A 17732-nucleotide genomic window follows, 5' to 3' on the forward strand; every position below is an offset into this window, starting at 1 on the left:
TAAAATAACTTATCAAATATTTTATTATAAATTATATATTTTATATTTATTAACAGTTAAAAAGGATAAAAATGAAAAATAATTAACCTAAATCTATGATCATTAAACATTTTTTTAAGAAGTCAAATTGAATTTCATTCAAGATTAAATTTTTTTTAGGGGAATTCAATATCAAACTAAAAATAAGATTGTGAGATTGAATTACATGTTTAGTTTGAATATAATCATAAAAATGAGTTTGAATATAATCATAAAAATGAGTCTAACGTAAAATATGAATAATTTAAATAAGATAATAACATACGCATAATAAATTTGTCTCATTCTCTTAAATTATGTGAAAATCACTGGCTAATTAGGAAAGAAAGGTTTTCACTCTCAAAAATACACTGAAACGCTCTGGTTTGAATTTAGTTAAGGGAAAGGGGGGAAAAACGGATATGCCCTATATAGACCCTCTTAATGTTAGACGCATCACTATATCAACCATTAATAATATGGACTCCGGTGTATTTTGTTGTTATGAAACATTTAAACGTTCTTCAAAATTGAAATGAAAATAATGCTTAAAAGCAACCCATATGAAGTGAATCCTCACGCCAATAGACTGCTAGGGTGTTGCTAAGTGCATGCACTCAATACTTAAGGTGAAATGACGAAAATACTCTTAATTAAGTCATTTAAGTTAATCCGTAAAAGACTTACGAATCAACTTGATCCGTAAGCCTTTTACAGATCAACTTGATCTGTAGAAGCCTTACTTGATCCGTAAGTCTTTTACAAATTAAGTTGATCCGTATGCTTAATATCAACATACGAATCAACTAGATCCGTATCAACCTTACGGATCAACTTGATCTGTACGATTTACGGACCACCCTCACACACACCCATCACAAATGAAAAAAAGCGCAAGGAAAATTTTAGTATTTAAAAAAAATGCTGGATGCACCTAGCAACACCCGATTGGTATCACAAGTTGGCCTATACATTTAAATGAGCAGCCCGCGAGACTTATTCACAAAATTAGGCTCTATATTTCTAATTGATACATGAGATCATAGTAAAAGAATCACATTATCACATCCAATATGGAAAATTAAAAACTTCTTATTTGAGAATAATTATATGACAAGAACAATTTATACAACACTATATATATTGCAACAAACATCAAAATCGATCAAATGAATGTTGGCTTATAAACGATTCTTCAAGTTCTCTAAAACCTCGGTAGACATGTTCTGTTTGGTTCTGTGGAAGGGCTAACCTCCGCACTTCAGTCATATACCTGTATGTAAAAAGTCAATCAGATCAAAACTTTAACTAGATATAAACAATGCACCTCAATGGAAGATGAGAACAGGTGCACAGGTTAAAGAATGGAAGATTCGAGAAATCAGCTAATACATGATGCATGGGATCAAGGAACAAATACAAAAAACTATACCTCTTTCTAATTGAAAGAAATTATGTCCACAAGAAATGTCAAAAGGACTAGATTAATAAGATGAATAGATGAAGGGATAAAGAGGTCAACCTGTTTGCTGCACTTGTGATCTTGTCCCGGATTCCTTGGCTAGCAATAGTACGTTCCGTTGAGAATCCTCCACCTAGTATTAAGGAATGCCCAGTGGCACTACTGCTACCCATTCTTTGTGAATATACAGACATTGCCCACTCTCGAAGTACCACTAGAACCGATCTCAGCATACGTAATCTAACACTTGGGGATGGCAGAATAGCCCCATTTGATAACAATTGGTCGTATGCATTTAATACAGGTTCAGCGGCACCCTTACAAGCAGAAACAAGGGCTCTTGCAACATCTTCATCTCCAACAGCTTCAACCCCTGAATTTAACCTCTCCTATAGAAAGACACAAATTCATATCTAAGATAAAAGTAATAATCGCACCAAATCCTACCCGCCAGAACTGAAAGGCATTCTAGAGAGTACAAGGGTAGAAATAATAACATTCAAGTAGCATCTACAGTAAAAATCAATTAGTGAGCCGGAAGATGTACCAGTCCAGCCTTCTCTAGGTGAAGACAAATAATATCAAGTGGTAAAACAGCTCCATCACCAGGATAAATGCGGGGCCCGACCCTCTTCAGTACCGAGCAAGCTTCAGCAATACCCCCTCTTGATATAGCTTGATCCATAAGTCTAGCCCATGTCTCTCTGACAATGCTGCTGTCAGTATCACCAGAATAATTGGCAAAGTACAGCATCTCCAGGCATATCTAAAGGAAAAGTAGGAAATGAAGAACTGTTAACAGGAACTTCGATAAAGAAATTTCACATTATTATGACAATCTTTTCAACAAAAATACTTCAAAACCACAATGACAAAAATATCCAGCGGTACCAGTAGCAGATAATTAGTAATGCTTTTTTGGCTTGAAAATAGAGAAAGGATTTGGCAGGAGAGAAGAGAAAAAAAAGTCACAACTTACCCACATCTAATTTTGTATCATAGGAAGGAAAAGAAATCATAAATATATTTCACAGTTTGGAATAAATGGAAGAAAAGGAAGGAGGTTTACATGAATGAATAAATTTACCAGTTTACATAACATAATTGATTTGTAGAACTTCCATAAAACAGGTGGTAATGGAATTTTGAAAATTTAAATTTAATAAAATGAGTATGAGGACCTCAAATCCTTCATTTTCTTTCTTCAAAAATAATAATTTATCCTTTCTCTTCCCTACTTCAACAAAGTGACATTTGAAAGCAAATTGCTCAGAATAATTGATAGAACACCAATTAATAGAATTGATGAATACCATTGTTAAATCGCACAAAATACAGACACTACAGCAGTAGTTGCTGTCCCAGAGACAGACTCCTACAGAGATGAGCTTTCAGTCCAAGCTACAAGGAATTAACACACAAATCTCTCTGCTACTTCATACTACACATGTATCTAATACTAATAATAAATAACTGATCCTAACTTCAAGAACATCCAGCATCACAACTATTACTACACAATATATAATATAGCCATACATAACTTCTACCCTAAACAGTTAACATAATAGTTACTATGCCACATGCCCTATTCTGGAATACACTTTAAAGATGGGCAGTTTCTTCCTTGGGCAACGATCTAACAATGGATCCTTCCTTTCATGCCCCACCTGAATCTCAGTTGCCATCAATAATCTAGATACTAAAGCTCAAAAGACTTTGATGGATGCCTAGTAGTTTTCATTATCATGCCTAGATAGATATTCAACCAGTGCAAAACTAACATAATGTGAACAAGCAGAAGAGAAAAATCTAAAGTTGCACAAATCTAACCAAAAAACAAAACAAATGAACAGACAAAAAAAAGAATGAAAGTACCTCCCAGAGCCCAAAGGGAACAGCATATTCATTATATAACTGGGTTATGCTCTTTACATCTGAAGCTAGCTCTTTAGCCTTCTCTCGTGTTGCATTTGCAAAATTAGCATCAGCAGTAGAACTTCCCTCAGGGACTACACCATTTTCGGCAGACTCTGATGTGCCAGGTAAAACATCAGACCTGGAAGCCATAGACTCTAGTTCTTCTTTGATTTTTATCTGGAACCAAAGAACAGCGAGCTTCCCTTCAAGCAAATCTAGGAACCCACTGTCAATGGAAATTCGACCAGAACCTACTAACCCATCACTATTAGTTGCATTTTTTGCCTGTAGAACTGCATTACTTAGGTATTGACACCTGAAATTTACAAATTAAAAACTATTAGAAGATATCCATGCGAGCACATAAAAACAAATTTAGCAATCCTACTTAATTCTAGAGAACCATGTAGAGGCCTTAAGTGGAAAAGGAGATCAACTTGATACATGTAAAGTGCAGAGTCTTGCAAGTACAGCCATGGACACGTTAGTGAATTTGAGTCATCACAAGCACATAAGAAACGGTAGTTGTTTGAGAACAAATTGTGAATCAGGAATCTATTTCCATGGTTTGTGTTAGATCAAGTGTCAGTTTTACCATTTTTCAGATGAAAGTAGAACTTAATAAATCCACCTATGATATAAGTGGCTACAAAATTCCACTTAAACCCTGGTTAACATGAAAGACATCATACACGGTGACTTTTCACTCACAACATCATCAGATCAGTTATGCTGTAAGGGTTCACTAAGTATCGTTGTCTATCTCATCCAGGTTTGCAGAAATAAAGTAGCAAACTACTCAGAAGGCTAGCAGTTTCAAAGGAAATGTGAAAAAGGCGATGATAAAGACAAGGAAAGAGAGAACTTGATTAACCTCTGTTCAAGAGTAGGAACTCCATCAGTAGAACGCCTTTCAGCTAGTCTAAGCAATGCATGAGCTGCAAGCATATGTTGGCGTTTCAAGACATAATACCGTGCCAAAAGTTCATAGTACTTGACTTGATTAGATGACATAGGTGCTCCTGATTGCCCCACTGGAGAAGTTGTGGCCGTCACAGCACGAACCTAGCAGATCCAGAAAAACAAAAGAGGACTAAATTTACAAAGAAATATTATGAGAAGTATGGCAGGGTGTAGCATCTACATGCAAAACATATACAATCAAAATTGTAATACACAATATTTGTGCCTTTTGACCTAATGAACAGCTATCCATCAATTAGTTATTGGGGAGAAAGAGATAATAAACAACCTCGTGTATAGAATTACGACCAGCACTTTGCAAAAATGGCAACAGATCAGGACCTCCATACTCTAGCAATTCATTCTCAAGACCTAAATCAATCATAGCCTGGTAAAGATACTCATGGAAAATTCTGTCAGGTGATTGGACACCCAGCTGAACAATTTGACATATATATTTTTTCCGAGAGGCTGGATCAAGAGCAGATTGTGAAGCAGTTGATTTAATAGGAGTCCCAAATTCCCTCTGTAAGTTGTCACCTTTCAGAGACCGCAAAGCACTGATAATTATTTCATAACACAGCTCCCGCTGAGCAAGTGCTTGCTCTCTGACAGTTGCATCAATATCATCATTATAAGCATCGCCTGCAGGGTCAAGAGCCTGTGCCTTTTGTAGAGGTAAGCGCACTACAGCTTCATAAAACCTACAGTGGGAAAGAGTATTTGGCTTTCAGATTGAAGGCTTAAAATCATAGGCCATGAAAAATAGATGATGCTCGTCATGAAAATGCAGGAGAGCAAGAAAGGAAAAAAATATGTACCTTAAATCCTCAAAACGTTTGCAAACAGTTCGTAGGTCCACAGACTCTGGAACTTTACTTAAGGAATTAAATGCTTCCCTTGCAAGATTCTCCTTGTCCTCGGCATCTATGGTCATAGCAGATCTCTCCAGGGCTTCCACGGCTAGGAAGAATTTGTAATCAGACTCCTTATAGTAGCTTGGACAACCATCTCTCAATCTCCTACTAATGTCATCTACAGTGCCCCTGCCATCAGGACCAGTATAATACTGGAGCAGAGTATGTTGTTCAGGAAACTAATTGTTATAGAAGATACAAAACTTTATGTAAGAAAAAGAAAGAAAACTCCATTAATGCATAAACTTTTTGTAGATGAAATCTCCTTCATGGCTTCCTAAACAGGGATTTACCTCCATGAGAGCAGATATAAGTCTTGTAGCAAGATGGTCTCCCTCCTCAGAACAAACTAGTTGATGAAATGTCAACTGAACTAATGCTTGTTGAAGGTTAGAATCAAATCCCTGAATCAATCGAGTCACATGATGCTGTGAAAGAAGTTGAAGCAAAAATAGGGCTTCACCAGATCTAAGGAGCAACTGCCTAATGCACTCCATTGCCCTCACCTGTAGCACAACAAACCCAAGTGAAGAAACTAAACCAATTACTTACAAAACATGCCATGCAAACATTTAAAAATGTAGGCCCACCTCCATGGCAGCTAATTCAGCAGGACTATATGGCAACCTTTGCCGTTTATTAGTTGTTATGCCACCATTGGACTCCATATTTCTGGAATATGCACCAAATAAGTTCCTTACCATATTTCGATCCCCAACTCCTAATGCCGAACCATTACCATACAGAATCGAACCACTCAGATCTCCTAAACCTGCTACACAGCCATAAAGTCCCCTCCTCTGGTTCCTTCTAGATCTTAAGAATTTCTCCAAAGATCGGAGTTTCTGTTCAAGGACTTGCATAGCCCCAACAGAGAGTCTGCACACAACTACTCCATTTTCAGATAGAGTGCCTGAAGGGCCTAAACTTCCCTTTACAACCATTACAGGAAGTTCCCACAGAGGAAAAAGTAATCTAGACGAACACAGACAGAGCCCTTCATGTGCACCTGAAAAAACAGGCTCAGCCTCCTGAACAACCTGGCCCATGCTAAATCCACCAGCAGCACTTCTTGTGTTTGATAATGCATTACTGCCTTCAAGTTGTGGCATGCCAACAACTCTTGGGTCCTCAAAAGCTTCAGCTGCCTTCTCAGCAATAACATTGCTGATAAGGTTTTCAGAATGCACTATTCTTGCAGCTAGCATTAGACACATTGCAGCTGCCTCACCTGCACCAAAACGATTGAAGAAATCTTCTAAAACTGATCGTGGAGAGTTGGATTCCAATAGCCGCCTTATAATGTCCAGTGGCCTGTTAAAAACAATTTCCATCATGCCCATGGTGCTGAAGACAACAATCCTTCTTCTTGGTAGTATATGTTGGGTTGCAAGATCTCCTCTGGCCCATAGTTTGCCAGACACCCTTTCACATGATTCCATAGAGCTCTCATAACCACCAAACTCAATTTCCGAATATAGAGATTGCACAGTAGCTGCGGTATCTGGCAAAGGTAAAACATCTGCCACAGAAAGCATTCGTCCTTCAACTGGTAAGGAAGATACGGACTCCCTTAATGCCCGGGAACTCCTCGTACTTGTTCCTAGATTACCTGACGGCGATGATTGCGTGCTTGAATCCCTGTTCAAAACAAGGAGTGAAGGCATGGTAGAAGGTGATGCATCAGAAAGTATAAGGGTTCCAGCAGAATAATAAGCTGCCTCAACTTTCAGGGAGAGATCCTCATTCTGAGGTCTACCAGCAAGAGCCATGGCTCCAAAGGTGAGACCACCACTAACACCCCAAGGAGGAGCAGGCCTTGTAGTGACAACCTTTAAACAGCTAGGCTTGTGGTGGTTGGTGTTGAACCCAGTCAAGCTTCCACTAGAAGGAGAGGTAGATAGGTACATCCTTCTGCCATCAGATAAAACAGCAACAAGATGTAGCCACTTGGATTCAAGTGTAGATAAAGGTGAGATGCAAACAATAGATGGCTTTGGAGATCGACTTGAGACTCTTGACCCTGTGGATTGTCTAGCACCATAATGTGCATCCCTCTGATTGACAAGATTTCTTTCTTCAGCTACTTTCTTTAATGGGCCATCACCATTTGGTCCTAGAACATAAACTTGTAGCTTCATCTCTTCAGTTCGTGCATACAATATTTGTCTCTCGTTGTCGAAAACCATTTCAACAATGGGGTCAACAGCTCCAAAATTGAATACATTTGGTATAACCCATCTGCAAATAACAGCTAATATTAATTTACTAAGGAATTAGCAAAGAAATGTTTAGCTATAAAAAATCAGGTAACTTTATATACTGTTTAGGAAATGTACAAACAATTCTACAATTAAAAAAATAATTTGCAATCAAGCATGACCTGTATATCTAAAACGATTAAGAAAACAAAATGTACCTTGAAATTACACTTCCTAAACCAGCAGTGATGCAGATTTTTCTGCACCGTTTTTGCCATCCAGAACCAGTTGAATACAGAATCTCATATATGTGGCCATCCCGACCAGCGAGGAAAATGCGGCCCTTATCAGTACATGCTACACAAGTCATTGTAACCCCATCAGAAGGTATTGTATGCTCTGGCAATGGCTGCAATGTAACTTCTGCAAATGGATCTGAACCATCTGCTCCTCCAGAGCAGCATACTCCTACTAAAATTAACTGATAAAAAGAGCAAGGCAAGAATATTAAAGAATAGTATATAAAAAACCTTATTGACTGAGCCAAAATTACAAAATCTCCAACTTCTTAGTAACATGAACTGGAGTAGAAATGAAGGGATAAATAATTCAGAAAGCTAACCAAACTACTTATTATCATTATCAATGCCACTGGAAAAGTTTAGGGAAAACAGCTGCTTTTTGCCATCACCGGGCAACCAGCAAGCCAAGAAGATACAATTCAACCATCCACATAGAGATAACCAAATAAAATCAAGTTGAAAAAGTTGATCAACAATTTAGAAATGTTCAATTAAAACATTCAAGAAAGAAATAAGATATTGCTAAGGTAAACATAAGCAATTTAACACATAACAAAAAGAATTAGTTCATAAATACAATATTCAATTCCACACATCCTTGGAAAATCTCTAAATTAAAATGGTTAATACCTCAACAGGTGTCGCTAAAACTAAAAGATATTGGATAGCTTCAACAAAAACTCCAGGTTTTGATTTTGCAAGACCAACTGCACAAATAGCTTGTTCTTCCCCACTAAATTCAGGACATTGGCCATCCCTGTGGAAGCAACAATGTTAGGTTAGAAGTACTGCAGCACATGTAAATATGAGTTCCGCTAAATAGCTCTAAAGGTTTTAAATGAGAACACAGCAACAATTAAAACAAAATTTAGCCCCGTTAGATTATTCCTTACCAATTTATTGTAGATTAACAATTAAACAGACAAAATAATTATAAAACAGAAATTGTAGTACAAAAAAGAGAGTTCAAACAAAAACTTAAAGAAATTAAATCCATAGAAATCTTATCTTCAAACATCTAGCACCCTTAAACCTTTTCTAACAGCTTAGTCAAAAACATTGTCCCAGTAACATTCATACACCTATCAGGCTACTGCTGAAACTAGAAGCAGAGACTATTGCAAAGAACCAGCGAATAACACGTAATAAGAATTCATGCAATAGTCTGTGAGGGCTCATGCCACAAATGTAAAGCAATGAAAATGTGAAAGAAAAAAAAGGGGGAAATAATATATTTTTTTAAAAATTTAATATGGTCGCAGAGAGAGAGTAGATCACTGATAAATATGAAGTCCTTTCATTGCTTGAATGTCTGCCAAGTAAAAAATGCAGAAGGAAACTCCATACAAAAGAAAAGCCGGAAAGACATCTCTCATTCAAAAATGAGTAAGGGAAATGCCTAATCCTGTATCTAAACTTACTTGTCATCATAGAACTTACCACTTATCAAAACGCCAAAGAAACAATGAATTGTCCACAGATGCCCATGCCCTTCGTATTTCAGGAAATATTCCACAAAAAGCAGTTCCTTCCCCACCAGCTGCATTGTATCTTTCAATGAGCACGGGAGGCAACTCCCAGGTATTCACCACCTCAACTAAAGGGGGCCACTGAAATGACATTAAATAATGCAATTAGTCGGAGAGAGTAAAACTGAACCACAACCTCATTAATATGCTAACAGACACACCCATGGTTTTAAAAAAAGTCTGCAGCCGCAGTGTTGTTAAATGGCAGCACCATGGTGGAATGGCATGACAGATTTTTTGCCAACCGCCATAGGCAATTTGTGAATGGAGGCCAGCTATGGTAGCGCCATAGGCCGCAATGACATGTTTATATGGTGGAATTTTGGCTTTCTGCCATTGATGACACTGCGCAACTGTGATTTTGACTGCAAAGTCAAGGTTTTTCAAGAGCCCACAACCGTAATTGTGGCCACATTTGCCCGCAATTTCCTACAATATCAAGACACGCAACAAAACCATGACTGCTATTTAAAACCTTGGACACACCCTTTATCTAGAATCCCTATTGTCGTTTTGATATTCCCCTCCTCCATAATATCTCCAAATATCAATCAGCCATTCCATTCTAAAATCAACAATTAGCCATTTCCTTCTTTTCCCCAATTTCCCACAGGTGTCCTTTGTAGGAGGCATTGGGCACTAAATGTAAGCGCCTCTCCCACGTGTTTGAACCTTCCCAAACAAATATGACTTTTCATGTGAAGCGAAAATAAAATTTAGCACAATTCTACACTAATAATAAATGTTGAATTTGGTTTTCCCCATCCCAAACATTCATTCCGGGCACGCACACCATAGGGATCCCGATGCTGAATAACTAAAATTTAGCACACAAACGAGAGAAACGAGTTTTAATTATTCTCGGGTGCTAAATGTAAAGGCCTCTGCCTCATTTGTATTAATCAAACGGATTTATTTTTTTTTAAAAAAAACTAAGAAATGTTGGTGAAAAGTGTAATCAAGCAAGCCCTAAAACTACAATTACGGAGCGTGGATAGTTGAACACAACAAGAAGAATAATAAGAACAAGTCGAAACCCTTTGATTTTGGGGGTGATATGCTACCTCTCGGGGGTGAGTGGAATAAGGGTGGCTAGCGTATCTGGAAGCTTCTAGAGCTTCTTCGAGGTCGAGCTGAGACGAAACTTCGCGACCAATGCGATCGCTGACAACAAGCCCCGCATTCGTGACATCACGCATCACAATCTCGTCTTCCCACGACATTCCGGAATGAAATTGAAGAAGCCCTCTTTCTCGTTCTTTCGTGGCTTTCCCGATAAACAAAACGCTAAATAATGCAAATTGAAATAGGCGGAAGAGAGGGGAGAAAGGAGTCTCGTGGTGTAGAATGGAACTGAGAAGTGTGAGAACAGATGGCGATGTAGGGTTTTGGGGGGGCTTTCGTAAATTGATAGTGGCGGGCAAACACTTTCGTTTTCCGACCACTACAAAATAAATAAATAAATATAGGTTTATTAAGTAAGTATTTACTCATGAAAGAAACCTAGGACTAGTTGTTGTTCATTCCTCTCTTTTTCTTCTACTTTTCTCACCATGGTAATTGATAATACTTATTTTACTAACTTTGTTTGTAGGGCTTACCCGTTGCTTTAAAGAGTCCTGTCTAGTTGCTGAGCCTGATTAAAATTTGGTATTAATTAAATAATATGGAAAGCTAAAATTTGCTCTCCGTTGTTTTTGATGCCAATGCCAATGAAACTTATTCAATATTTAGTTACTCCAATACTGTTTTTTAGAATGGAACATTCTTCTAGTGAAGTGCAACTGTTGGCTCCTTCAGACTTTAACTTATATATAGATGATTTTGGTGGAGGTCTTTGCATGCATGAGTGTGTGGTCAATCTTTTGTTGGATAAAAACATTGTAGCAAATCTTGGGTAGAATGCTTTGTGACTATTTGAATGATCCGTGACTTGTATGCATATTGTTCCGTACCACAAATTTGTGTTGATACTGGCATGCATGGTACTTTTTGATCCTATTGCAAGATATCATGGACTTAGCGAGGACGTGTTCTCAATATAATCCGGTAAAGTGAGACTGCTGGCAAATATGTTACCTATGGATTTGTTGTATAAGAAGTTCCCTGAAGTAACCGACTTTATAATGCTCTAGCTATATTTACCCACTGATATTTGACAAGCATGGGCTTGGGTACACAGCTTTTTGGTATATAATCATACTATTGAACGAATCTCAACATTTTTAATAATCAAGTTATTAGTACTGCCCAACTCTGTATTTAAAGGAATCACGACCATTTTTTGGGTATATAATCGGGACCATTTTATTTTATACTTATAAAGCAAGCATTCCGATACAACTTTTTTTAATAATCTACAATAAATTCGTAACTTTGCTTACACCTCTCTCTCTCTCTCTCTCTCTCTCTATATATATATATATATATAAAGTTGTCAAAGTGCATACAACTTCTTTGAGTATTTATTTTTTTTAGTCGTCAAAGTGTATACGATTTATTTATTTTTAGCTTTTTTATAGTAAAAGTCGTATAGCACGACTTTTTTCTTTCAATTTTTTGTTTTAATTATCTATAACATATAATAAAATTGATATATTAAGTCGAAATCATATGAAAGTGAATTGATGTTTAAAAAACAAGAGCATGAATGAAAAGTGGAAGAAGGAACAAGACAAGACGCGTAAACTTGTCCGAAGAAGGGCATAACCGTCCTTGGGAAGGCACTAGTATGTTCCGTTCTGAATTGATCCTCTCCCTCGAGCAATACACACTGCACTCTAAAATTCAACGTCAACCCCATAATATACTTCTGTTTGTTTTTGTTTCAACTTCAGTTATGCGTTTCTCTCTATAGCCAGCTATCATCAATTCATCATGTCATCGCCAAACTCCGCCCGTCAGCCCCACGCGCCGCTCCTTCTCCCGCGCCCCGATGCCGCCGCCCGCCTCCCCGTCCTGGCGCTCCTCCTCGGCCGCCGCGGCCACTCCGTCATGGTCCGGGAGACGGCGGCGCGTGAGCTGGAGGAGCGGCGCGCCGACTGGACCTACTCGAAGCCGGTGGTGGCGCTGGACATGACGTGGAACATGGCCTTCGTCGTGGTCTCGGCGGTCATGCTCGCCTGCACCGTCAAGGAGAACCCCAACACGCCGATCCGCTGGTGGATCTGCGGCTACGCGCTGCAGTGCCTCCTCCACGTGGCCCTCGTGTGGCTCGAGTACCGTAGGAGGAACGACGCGCCCGGGGACGAGGATTCTGCTGCCAACCTAGATTACGACGACGTCAACGACAGCGACGAGGACGATGTTGGAACCTCTGGGAGTTCCTCTTCCACCGGGTTTGTTCAATTTCATCTCAATTCAATTGCTGAATTTTATTTAATTATAAACTCGCCATTTCGATTAGTGGTTTGTGTATGGTAGCATAGGTTTTCTTGGTGTTAGTTTGATTTAGGGTTATATGAATAGTTTTACGACATTTCAATTCACACTAGTATTTATACCGACGTATACTCAATTATGCCAACGGAGGTGAGTTTAAATCTTGTTGTCAATGTGAGGACTTGGTTGGTAGAAAATCTGCAAGTATTTTTGTTGAGATGCGAGGCCTTTCCTGGCTTTGGTGAGCTCCTGCGATCCAACATACCTAAACTTCCTAAAAACCTAACGTACCACAGTGCCAAAAGGCCAACGGTTCCACGTGCATATGCAGAGATATTGTTTTGTGATTCGAGCTCATGACCAACCATCACTAAGGCATAACTTTACCGTTGCATTAGGGCTTGCTCTCTAGCATATAAAATAATCATTTACTCAATTGTGCCTATTAATGTCTGCATCTTACATGTACTTCAACAAAGGATCTAGAATCTGAGTTATGTGTATATTGTATAGCCGTACAGGAACTGGTTCCTTATGTTGTAAAATCTTTTTTTCTGATCCATGTTTCTTCTTGTGTATTCCCTTAATGAAACCATCAATATCGATGCATAAATCCTGATTAAAACTTTAATTATGCAAGTTTAGGGCTTTCATATGCATACTACTAAAGGGGAAAACTAAGACATGTTTCTAATTTGCATACCTAATGAAGCCCTCTACTGGTCTACCCGGGAATGTGAACCAGTTTCTTGCTAGATTTAGTTGATTCAGAGGTGACTGAGATGGTACTAGAATGTTGCAGTTATAGATAATGTTTGGGTGAAAGTGTTATGGTATTATTAGCTTTTCTGGTGCATGTGCATGATTAGTAAAAGTGGTATTTAGCTTGTTTTGTTGAAAGGATTACGAGTGTGGTTAAGATTTTAGTCAATGGAAAATTTTGGTACAGAAACTTTACTTCATTTTGTGTAATATTATGAGGACTAACTGTTGGATTATCCATTCACTGCGGGAAAAGAAAATTAAATGTCTGTTACTTACTGTATGAGTGCCCTTGCTGCTAAAACATTTGAATATACTATGGAGTTGCATGTTATTTGGTTTATTATTATATACTTCTTATAAACTGTGCTTGACTGGGTATACTGATTTTGATTACCTACAACCCAGATTCACAAAACGATGTGCATCATTGAATACCATGATTTCATTACTTTGGTGGATGGTGGGCTTTTACTGGGTTGTCTCTGGTGGTGATATTCTTCTGCAAGATGCTCCACGTTTATACTGGTAAGCCTTTATTTAAACTGAATTTCAAGAATACTGTTTGTATATTATTTTGTTAACCCTTTAACTCTTTAAGTCCATTGGTATGCATGTGCGCGCTCTTGCATGAATAACTTATGTACATGTATAAGAACATTTTACCTGCATACAGAGGTATATCTGGATTTTCCATTCAAAAGATCACAAAAGATATGTTCTTATTTATGTTTTGGATAAAAGATTAAAAGAATGATATGTCATTTTCAGTTAGTATAGACCAACACAAGGTGCCTTCAAGTATACTATCTGATCTGTTATGTTTCTCTTTTATTTTAAAGTTATTTATGAAAACCACTCATCTCCGTGCTTATTTTATTAATGCCATTTCTTATGAAGTTATGGCCTTTTTTTTCTGATTGCAATGGCATAATCCATCCTAATATATGAGAAATAAATTGAATAACTCTTGTTTTGTGAAATTAGACCTCAGAGCTTAAAATGTTAAATATGGACCAAAGCAAATGCTAAATAGTCTTTCTTGATATTAAAATTTTCTTTATGAAGGATTTTTTTTTTTAAATTAATTTTGTTTTTTATATTGCTTTTTATTTTTTTGACAGAAAATTGGTTGATTGCATGATGAATTATGCAATGTTGCTGATATTAAATCTCGTCTTCTTTGGTTTTGTACAGGTTGACTGTTGTCTTTCTAGCATTTGATGTCTTCTTTGCTATCTTTTGTGTTGTTTTGGCATGCTTGATTGGAATTGCCCTCTGTTGTTGTTTGCCCTGTATTATTGCTATTCTCTATGCTGTTGCAGGACAGGTTTGTCTCTCTTTTTTTTTTAAAAAAAACATATATAAATCATGACAAAAAGTTTTAAATATTTGTTGTCTTTCTATTTGTTCTCATTGCCTCATTTCATGAGACTATAGGAGGGTGCATCAGAATCGGATCTCAGTATACTTCCAAAATACAGATTTCAAATGTTAAGCAATGAGGAAACACCTGGTGAGGGAGGGGGAGGATCAATGATTCCTATGGAGACCAGCAATGGTTACTCGGTGAATGAACGAACACTTTCACCTGAGGATGCAGTATGTTTTACAGAACACATAATTTAACTTTCAGCCTTGTGTTAATCACTTCTACTAGAGGTTCCTTGATTTTCTATTTTAGTCGCTGCTTATAAGGATTCATGCAGTAGCTCCATAAATTCTTTGTGTGAATTTATGGTTGTCTGAAAAGAAAAAAATCTAATTTCTGCATTGGGATGATAAAATTTAAAAGATTTACGAAAGTAATAAATCATATTTCTCTTTCCTTTTCAGGAATGCTGTATATGCATCTCTTCCTATGAGGATGGAGCTGAACTTCACGTTCTCCCTTGTAACCATCATTTCCACTCTACGTGCATAGTGAAATGGTTAAAGATGAATGCAACTTGTCCTCTTTGCAAGTACAATATTCTCAAGGGAAATGAACAGGTGTGACAAAATACTAAAGGCGATCAAAGATATATAATATCAAGCTGAGCTTAATTATATAACAGCTCAGGGTTTTCAACTGCTAATGTGTATATGTAGATAATATCAAGACATGAAAAAATAGAACCTCTCCCAATTTGCTCGGTTTAGCTGTCATTGCTTTGTTGCTTAATGCTTCAGTAGAGAAAAAGGTAGAGGTAAGAAGGAAAGGTGCGTATAAAGATCTTTTTAAATAAGTTAACGATTTCATTTGACCCTTATTTGTCCTTTATTTTTATTTTTTTTTAGAGAAATTTGTCCTTTATTAGTCATTTCAAAATTTTCCTATTTCGTGTATCAAATTTGTTCATATGGGAGAAAACAATGGAAAGTGTGGCACTTTAACTTTCACCTTATTTCATGAGTGTGTTTTATTGATTCTTTGTTTGTTTGTTTTGGTAGAAACAAAGATAATTGCTTTATTTTTGCTTGGTCCACATGAGAACCGTTATCGTCCCTTTGTTCAAGCTTCTATACTGTTGCTTCTTGAACCTTATCTTTAAAAAACTTTTTCAGTATTCAGTTTGGGCACAAACGAGTTGTCTTAGTGATTTTGGTCTTCTGTCCTTTGAAGGAGTGAGATTTTTAGCATGTTTGTTTTGACGTTGAATCAGCTCAAATGTCCGTTCAATTCACAGCAACAAGAGGCATACTTCTCCCTTAGGGTGCATTGAAATTTGAAAGTTGTGGTAACTCCAAGTTGTCGTTTGAGCCACACTTCGTGGTCCTAGTTTGCTAGAAAATATTTCTATTTTTGTTTCATTTTCTGTTTTTTAAAATTTGTATAAGAAATAATGAAAGCATCACCTTATGTATTCTCCCCCAGCCCTCAAGTGTTTAGTCACTAAATTAAATATGATACGACTTTTCTAAAGTTGACGAGATTACTTATAATTGTTTTTTGTAAATTAAAAACTACAGTTGTGATTGATAACAATCAAATACAAGTGTAACAAATTCTAAAATTAATTATAATTTTAACTATTATGTTTTAATTGGATTTGGATCCTCTGCTGTTTTTGAAATTGCATGGATCTTGACTCTTAAAATATTTAGTTTATGCTATTAAAAAAATTACAAATAATTGTATCTTACTAATGCATACCATTGGATCTAAACTGCTCCGGTTGCAATTGATACTTGAACTCTAGAGGATCCATATCCTTTTTAATCAATAATAACTGCGTAATTGTATTTATTCTTTTTTTTTTTGGACAGAATTCTATTTATTTTCAGAAGTATGTTTATCTTCAAATGAATCAAAACTCAATCATTAATAATAAGTATAATGTAGCAAGACTACAACAAATTTAGAATATGTTGATTTTAGTATCTAAAAAATTAATATGTTTTTAGTCCATATATTCATTAAAAGTCATATGGTTTTAGTTATTCATTGAGGACTAAAAATATATATTTTTTAATCTATATATTATATAAAATAGGATTGATGACTGCTGTGTGCTTGCACATGTGGTAAACAATGGTAAAATTAAATCCCGCGTAATTAATATTAATTTACTTTTTCACTGAAAAAAAACAAAACAAAAATCAATTAAAACATGAAAAAAGGAAAAAATTAATTTATTTGAAATATTTGTTTCAACGTATCATGTTATATTTTTAAGAATTACATTCCAAGAAATATTATGATTAATCTATAATAATATATCTTCTCAGTTAATATTTTTTAAAATTAATATAAATATAATTTTAGTATAAATATAAAAGTTCAAAATTATTTATTTTTAATATAAATATGTTTTAAAAGTATTTGTTTTTTATAACAATGTGTTTCAAAGTTGTTTGCTTTTAATTTAATTTATTTTTTAAAAATTTTTAATGGACACATATGAATATACCTAAAAACATACTCACATTCATGCACACACATACATGCATATAGAGACATATAAATTTAAATTAAAAATACATTACAAATATATTAAAAATTATAATAATATAAGAATTTGTAAATTGTAAACTTAAGATTCGTGCAGGGAACATGTTATTACAATACTAAATATATAAACTATAGAAAAATTTAAACCTCAGTCACACAAAAAGCAAATGACAAAGGAAAAAAAAACAAAAAATGGGGCCGCCGTGTCAATTTGATAAATTAAGGGTGGAATTAGTATTTAGACAGAACGCAACAAGTTAGATTGATAATAGTCTCTTATGAAATAGTTGGGCCAAAAGTAGTTGGATCAGCCTTATATGGGCTTTTAGTAAACCCGAAAACC

The 17732-nt window shown here is 36.3% G+C and overlaps 2 protein-coding genes across 4 annotated transcripts; one reads left to right on the plus strand and one right to left on the minus strand.

Annotated features, from left to right (window-relative positions):
* Positions 1 to 1092: 1092 nt before the first annotated feature.
* On the minus strand, positions 1093 to 10838 carry LOC100794352 (nuclear pore complex protein NUP155). The gene is made up of 13 exons (XM_003530843.5): positions 10377 to 10838; positions 9224 to 9393; positions 8414 to 8540; positions 7700 to 7962; positions 5871 to 7521; positions 5574 to 5786; positions 5185 to 5432; positions 4653 to 5067; positions 4275 to 4465; positions 3359 to 3716; positions 2028 to 2246; positions 1541 to 1869; positions 1093 to 1291 (listed from the first exon to the last, which is right to left on the minus strand). The coding sequence occupies exons 1-13, from the start codon at positions 10533 to 10535 to the stop codon at positions 1174 to 1176; spliced, it is 4461 nt and encodes a 1486-aa protein (XP_003530891.1). The 5' UTR covers positions 10536 to 10838; the 3' UTR covers positions 1093 to 1173.
* Positions 10839 to 11944: 1106 nt separating this feature from the next.
* LOC100805848 (E3 ubiquitin protein ligase RIE1) lies at positions 11945 to 16301 on the plus strand. 3 transcript variants are annotated; one of them, XM_014778690.3, is made up of 7 exons: positions 11945 to 12041; positions 12150 to 12650; positions 13864 to 13983; positions 14653 to 14785; positions 14896 to 15057; positions 15292 to 15447; positions 15547 to 16301. In XM_014778690.3, exons 2-7 carry the CDS (start codon positions 12190 to 12192, stop codon positions 15595 to 15597), a joined length of 1083 nt encoding a protein of 360 aa, XP_014634176.1. In that variant the 5' UTR covers positions 11945 to 12041; positions 12150 to 12189; the 3' UTR covers positions 15598 to 16301. The 3 variants fall into 3 exon arrangements, 1 of the variants encoding a protein (XP_014634176.1); XR_001389399.3 differs by having other exon boundaries at positions 11947 to 12650; positions 15547 to 15657; positions 16003 to 16301; XR_001389400.3 differs by having other exon boundaries at positions 11947 to 12650; positions 15547 to 15657; positions 16061 to 16301.
* Positions 16302 to 17732: the final 1431 nt, after the last annotated feature.

The sequence above is a fragment of the Glycine max genome, chromosome 8 (assembly GCF_000004515.6).
Source record: "Glycine max cultivar Williams 82 chromosome 8, Glycine_max_v4.0, whole genome shotgun sequence".
Lineage (NCBI taxonomy): Eukaryota > Viridiplantae > Streptophyta > Magnoliopsida > Fabales > Fabaceae > Glycine > Glycine max.

Excerpts from the sequence above, each read along its gene's own strand:
- LOC100794352 (XM_003530843.5), bottom strand. The coding sequence starts at position 10,535 with ATGTCGTGGGAAGACGAGATTGTGATGCGTGATGTCACGAATGCGGGG. Across the intron at positions 9,394-10,376 it reads ATTCCACTCACCCCCGAGAG|TGGCCCCCTTTAGTTGAGGT; the intron begins GTAGCATATCAC and ends ATGTCATTTCAG. Across the intron at positions 8,541-9,223 it reads CTTTGGCGTTTTGATAAGTG|GGATGGCCAATGTCCTGAAT; the intron begins GTAAGTTCTATG and ends TTGCTTCCACAG.
- LOC100805848 (XM_014778690.3), top strand. The coding sequence starts at position 12,190 with ATGTCATCGCCAAACTCCGCCCGTCAGCCCCACGCGCCGCTCCTTCTC. Across the intron at positions 14,786-14,895 it reads TCTATGCTGTTGCAGGACAG|GAGGGTGCATCAGAATCGGA; the intron begins GTTTGTCTCTCT and ends ATGAGACTATAG. Across the intron at positions 15,448-15,546 it reads TTCTCAAGGGAAATGAACAG|ATAATATCAAGACATGAAAA; the intron begins GTGTGACAAAAT and ends GTGTATATGTAG.